Raw genomic sequence first — 6135 nt, forward strand, 5'->3', positions numbered from 1 at the left:
CTAAATATGGATGTCGTAGTATTTGTATGGAGACGGCCGCCATATGACGGCACCGCTATCGGAGGAAACCAAAGCTTAACAGTTTTTGATTTCAGAAAACCGAACATTTTGTTGCCCAACACTAGAATTCCAAAATAATATATTTACATGGCAACACTATCCGTCAAATGTCAGATCAAACGTCACTGAGCACAGTAATATCTCTCGTATTATATTATTGTTAAAATAATCAACTAATACTAATAGTATAATGTCTTAGCAGTAAATTAATGAAAAACGGTAAACCCGATTCATCACCATGATGAATTCTCTACAAAACTCCGCTAAATGTAAGTACCGTTTGAGGTTATGTCACAGTCCTTATTTTTAGCGATTTCACTGAAATAACTGTTTGTTATTCCAGATTTGCGGTTGATAAACATCAAAACAGTTCTAAATACGCTGAAGGAATGCAATCCATCGAATATAAAGCCAGTTTCGGTGTCTAAACACGACATTTTCCAAAAGGCAAAAGTAATTTCTTTTTGTCCAAGAGAAATCGGTGTAGAGATTAACGAAAAGCCGATAATAGCCAGGATTAAGCAGGATCCTGTTCCGTACATCCCTATAATCAATCCTCGGTCTATCCTGCCTCTGGTAGAGGACTGGAGGAAGGATGAGGTGGGGTTGCCAGCGGTTAAGCATGAGGAGATTCAGGCGGCTCGGCTGATTGTTATTAGGAGGAAGAAGATGAAGAAACATCATAGGAGGAAGCTGTGGAAAAGGATGAGGCATCGCTGGGCGAGGGTGAGTGACTTGCACTGATATTTGACCGTAGTTATGCAGAAAATTACTAACTCCGTTTTTAGGGTTCCGTAGCCAAATGGCAAAAAACGGAACCCGTATAGATTCGTCATGTCTGTCTGTCTGTCTGTCCGTCTGTCCGTCTGTCTGTCCGTCCGTATGTCACAGCCACTTTTCTCCGAAACTATAAGAACTATACTGTTGAAACTTGGTAAGTAGATGTATTCTGTGAACCGCATTAAGATTTTCACACAAAAATAGAAAAAAAACAATACATTTTTGGGGTTCCCCATACTTTGAACTGAAACACAAAAATTTTTTTTCATCAAACCCATACGTGTGGGGTATCTATGGATAGGTCTTCAAAAATGATATTGAGGTTTCTAATATCATTTTATTTCTAAACTGAATAGTTTGCGCGAGAGACACTTCCAAAGTGGTAAAATGTGTGTCCCCCCCCCCCCCTGTAACTTCTAAAATAAGAGAATGATAAAACTAAAAAAAAATATATGATGTACATTACCATGTAAACTTCCACCGAAAATTGGTTTGAATGAGATCTAGTAAGTAGTTTTTTTTATACGTCATAAATCGCCTAAATACGGAACCCTTCATGGGCGAGTCTGACTCGCACTTGGCCGCTTTTTTAATCAATGCAGAAAGCAACCAAATGAATTATGGTGTATGTCACTTGGACAAAAATATAAAGTAGGTCGTTTTCTACAGAACTACACAAGTGAGACTGTGGCAAGGATAAACAATAATATCGCTTTCGCTGCTACTCCAACTGAAAGATACATAAGGCTATCCCGTTCGGTCATTTCCCCCCCAGTGACCCCCCCACCCCTCATGCCTGATCCAGTTAAAATACTAGATTCATGGTGCAAAGTTAGCTAAGACCATAGAGAAATATAGTAAGACAAGAGTGCTCACTCCATACATCAGTTCAGACTATTAATTTAAGTGTCTACATCTAGCATCGAGTAGCGGAACTATCAGTACTGCTACTTGACAATAGATGTAGCACCGACCGGAAAGTCTTATCTCAACAGCATAAGACTTTCCGGTCGGTGCTACATCTATTGTCAAGTAGCAGTACTGATAGCTCCGCTATTTTGGTACTAAAACTGATGTATGGAGTGAGCACTCTATGTATTTTTTCTCTATGATCTACAGTGACTTTTTAATTTTTTATTATTTTTAAAACTTATCTGGATTCCAGATAAAGCAACGCCGCCGCCAAATAAAAGAGAAGGCCTTCCAAAACGAACTCCTCGCCCTTATCAAGCAAGCCAACGATTTCTCAGCGGAACAGTACGTGGCCAGCAAACTGGAGAAAGCTAACCACACCCCGCTACCCACTAGGTGGCGCCACAAGCGCTTGCCCGAGTTCATTATACGGCAACTGCTTGGTATTGATAAGAAGATCAATTATAAACATAACGACAAGTATAAGGCTTGAGTCTGAAGTAGTAAAAATAAAGTAGAATTATATAGTTATTGTAGACTTTTATTTTAGATTAGACGAGCTTCTGCCAGTGAATTCGTCTGCGTGAAATGATGATTGATAAAAACTCCTGTGTGTACCAAAATTCATCTTAATTAGTTTAGCGGCTAATTCAGGGATGATTTTCGGGATAAAAACTATCCTATGTCCTTCCCCGGGACACACTATATCTATACCAAATTTCAATACAATTGGGTCAGCGGTTTAAGCGTGAAGAGGCAACAGATGGACACACTTTCGCATTTATAATATTAGTATGGATATTAATTAGGGATTTCATATTTGTAGTAATATCCAGAACACAAATAGTTTAAAAGTCACACAAAGTTTAAAAACAAAGTTTAGCGCCATCTATACGATGTTTGTGGTACTACTATGATGAAGCCAAAGCTTAAGTAACAAATTCTCCATGTTGAAAACATTGTCTAGAGTTTCAAAGACTTACGATAGATGGTGCAAATAGTTTCAAAATAAATACTTAGTTTTCAGTACAGTTTCAGCCCAATCCTGCCAAAAGCAATCTTTAGTTCACATAACGCCTTAATTACTTATCGATTACATTGGGACAAAGAAACGACATCATACTTACCTTCATATTAATCCCATTTCTCCACAATATCCCGATCAGAACCTTTCATTAAGTCTAATATGCGACGTTCTTTTATGTTACCTCACGCGTTGAATGACGATCCCTATGAGAGTTCCTCCAAGACTAAGGACTATTTCCTTATTGCATTTATCACCAATAATAAGTCCAATAACGACAGACAAAAGTACAATTCGTCACAGGTTATTAAATAAGTAGTAATAGTAATATACTTATTTACCTATACTACCTACAGTACCTACCTACCATTAGCGGAACTGTAGAGTCGGACCGCGTATAGCCAACCTGCCAATCGCTTACGCTCCGTGATCGAAACGCAACTGTCACTCTCGCACGCTAATATAGAAGAGTAATAGAGAGACAAAGCGTTTCGTTATCGTAGCGATAACGAAACCTTGGCTAGGCCGGCAGTCCCCGCGCTAAGTTGTCAACTTGCTATGCCAATAGGATAATTATGTAGTTACATATACCTATGCATTGTTACTGCCAAGTTTGTTCGAAATGAACGTGGTCAGAGTCTAGGTACGTACATTTACTATTTTGTCTAAACACGACACATAACATATACAGACCCTATTACAGAGGTTAATCACAACCATAGACTAGGAATCCTCTAGACAGAGTTTAGAGCAATTATTTCATGAAACCGATCGATTCTTCCAAAAATAAGAGGGTGCGGGGGGAGGAGGTGAGCGAATCCCGTGGCGTGATTGGTCCGTTCAAAGACACGGACCAATCACGGCACGGGATTCTGACACTTTGACTCGAAGATGGAGTAAAACTACCGTATATAGTGGCAGAGGGGGTAGCGTTACTATGCTCACTTGATGCTCAGTCTAGCTAGAGGATGTCTTGTCTGTGATCACAACTCGCGATCCCAATACCAACTTCGCCAACAAAATAAATAAACAGCCGGCAAATTTATGTCGGACAACTTTTTACGGGCCAACTTTCCCTGCGAAGTTCGGTGCTGATTTATGCTTCGCGGCAATGATTTGTGGCTAATTTCATTGCCTAAGTAGGGGAGAGGAGCTCATGAATATAGGGGTTTGACATTTGTTTGTGTAGGGCAAAGAGTAAAGTAAGTATATAGGTAAAGAGAGCCCTCTTGAAGCATTTTATGGAAACTCATTTGAAAGAGCCATCTCTGATTCTCCGCCGATACTAAGTATGTTTGTGTGCGTGCACAACTACATATGCATCCATACGTGTACTTTCGTTCCACATAATATTAGGTCTACTCGGGCGGTTTACAAGTCCATTTTTTGTTTGGTTTCTTGTAACAAAAACCTTTAATTATTTACAAGAAATCAAACAAAAAATGTACTTGTAAACCGCCCAAGTAGACCTAACATTATGTGGAAAAGGTTAATGTTATCAATAATGGAATAAAGAAAAAAACAGAACATTAAATTCAATATGTTTATTGCATACATGTTTTACATCACATTATCGCTAGGAAAGTACAATTTTAGGTAAACAATAGAAAAGAAAGCGAGTGTGGTGAAAAAGCATTCACACACAAGAAAATACATGTTAATAAGAAAATATGAATAATTTACTACGCACAATACAAGCACATAGTCTAGGCATTGTAGCAGATTTATCGATAGTGGCGTGCCTTATCAAAAGTAGGTACTTATTAGATACCTACCACGAAATAAATTTACTCTAAAATAGCGTCCATATTGCACAAAATAACACAGAACTCAACGCACTTTCTGGAGGTTTTCACAACAGGGCATGGCAGGGCAGGGCAGGCATGTGTTTTCATTCGGGCTATAATCTAATTTCCTCCAGCACCATAACCAAACCATAACGAAGAAAATGGCTCAACCATCACTAAAATATTTTTAATTTACGCTCTTCCAGTGACAGCTAAAAAATTGCATGTCTTGGCCATATACCTAGTATTATATACTTAGATGAGCTATACGCGTGCGCCCGTGAGGGACAGAACATACGTGATGCGACCAAATTAAAAACACTTTTTGACGTTCCTGACAACCTACCAAACATAACCTACGTAATTTGGTCGGGTTATTTCAAAAGCGCTTTCTCTGCTACTCCATACTAAAAGTTCTATAAGTGCATCTCGTTCGGTCAACTGGCTCCTCGCCCATTTCATCTATATAATTATGATTGTACCTCTATGGTCTTGGCGGTTATGCAAGTGTTGCCAGCATAAACAAACAGCATAATTAAATCACATTTTAACAAAACTATTATTTGTTCGCAAAATTAATTGAAAATTATAATAATTAAAAATATTAATTCGTACTTATTTTAATTTTAATATTAATGCCACTAAAATTATATGAATTTTATAGTGACATCTGGTGACGTAGTTTGTGTAATCGGAAGTCAACTTTACGCAATAGTATGTTGTCGGGGGCAAAATATAGAAATCGCCTGCATCTTTACTGACGTTAACTACATTCCTAGTGTCCCCCCCCTGGTGTAGGGTTCCATATCATTTACTAAACCACTTGTAAGGTGTAGAGTACCTATGTTTAGTTTATCTGTGACGTTTGGTTTACTTTGTCTTTAGTAGTAGTAGTAGTAAACTCTTTATTGTACAAAAAGACATATTAAAAATAACATACCTACAAGTAGTGAGAAGTACAAAGGCGAAGAGATCCCTCATAGGGATAAGCTATGAGGGATCTCTTCCAGTTAACCTTTGAGTAGGTAGATGAGAGTAGAAAGTCTTTAATAAAAAAAAAAGAATATAATATCATTCTTAGACCAAATTAGATATTATGGTTGTTATTAATTCTAAAACCTAATATTACATGACGCATTCTACAGTATGGGGTTTTTCAAAAAAGGAGTGTACAAGGTTTTGAAAGGTCGGCAACGCGCATGTAACAGCTTTGGTGTTGCAGGCGTCCATAGGCTACGGTGACTGCTTACCATCAGGCCGTATGCTTGTTTGCCACCGATGTGGTATTAAAAAAATTGGCAGCAGCGGATAATACAACGCGCCAAAAGTATCTGCCATCCTGTTATTCCAAATAGAAATATGTCTCAATTTCGCGTGTTTGATGCTGACTGTACCTATTTTATACATAAACAGTTAGATAGGTAGGTATTGATTGTAAGAGAAATATATAACAAAAACTGTCTTCCCTTGAGTTTACCTATGTATAAACTTATATTATTATTTTCCTTTGTTTTTATTTCATTATTAACTTTGTTCGTGTTCCCGTGTTCCGTCCGACAGACGGACCCGGAA

At 38.1% G+C, this 6135-nt stretch overlaps 1 protein-coding gene across 1 annotated transcript; it reads left to right on the forward strand.

Annotated features, from left to right (window-relative positions):
• The first annotated feature begins 188 nt into the window (after positions 1 to 188).
• LOC134656486 (uncharacterized) lies at positions 189 to 2281 on the forward strand. Its single transcript, XM_063512022.1, has 3 exons — positions 189 to 329; positions 404 to 786; positions 2006 to 2281. Exons 1-3 carry the CDS (start codon positions 299 to 301, stop codon positions 2243 to 2245), a joined length of 654 nt encoding a protein of 217 aa, XP_063368092.1. The 5' UTR covers positions 189 to 298; the 3' UTR covers positions 2246 to 2281.
• Positions 2282 to 6135: the final 3854 nt, after the last annotated feature.

The sequence above is a fragment of the Cydia amplana genome, chromosome 18, assembly GCF_948474715.1.
Source record: "Cydia amplana chromosome 18, ilCydAmpl1.1, whole genome shotgun sequence".
NCBI lineage: Eukaryota > Metazoa > Arthropoda > Insecta > Lepidoptera > Tortricidae > Cydia > Cydia amplana.

What these genes read in the sequence shown, in the direction of transcription:
- LOC134656486 (XM_063512022.1), top strand. Translation starts at nt 299, where the DNA reads ATGATGAATTCTCTACAAAACTCCGCTAAAT. An exon ending in TCTACAAAACTCCGCTAAAT is followed by an intron (nt 330 to 403) that starts GTAAGTACCGTT and finishes TTGTTATTCCAG; the next exon opens with ATTTGCGGTTGATAAACATC. An exon ending in TGAGGCATCGCTGGGCGAGG is followed by an intron (nt 787 to 2,005) that starts GTGAGTGACTTG and finishes TCTGGATTCCAG; the next exon opens with ATAAAGCAACGCCGCCGCCA.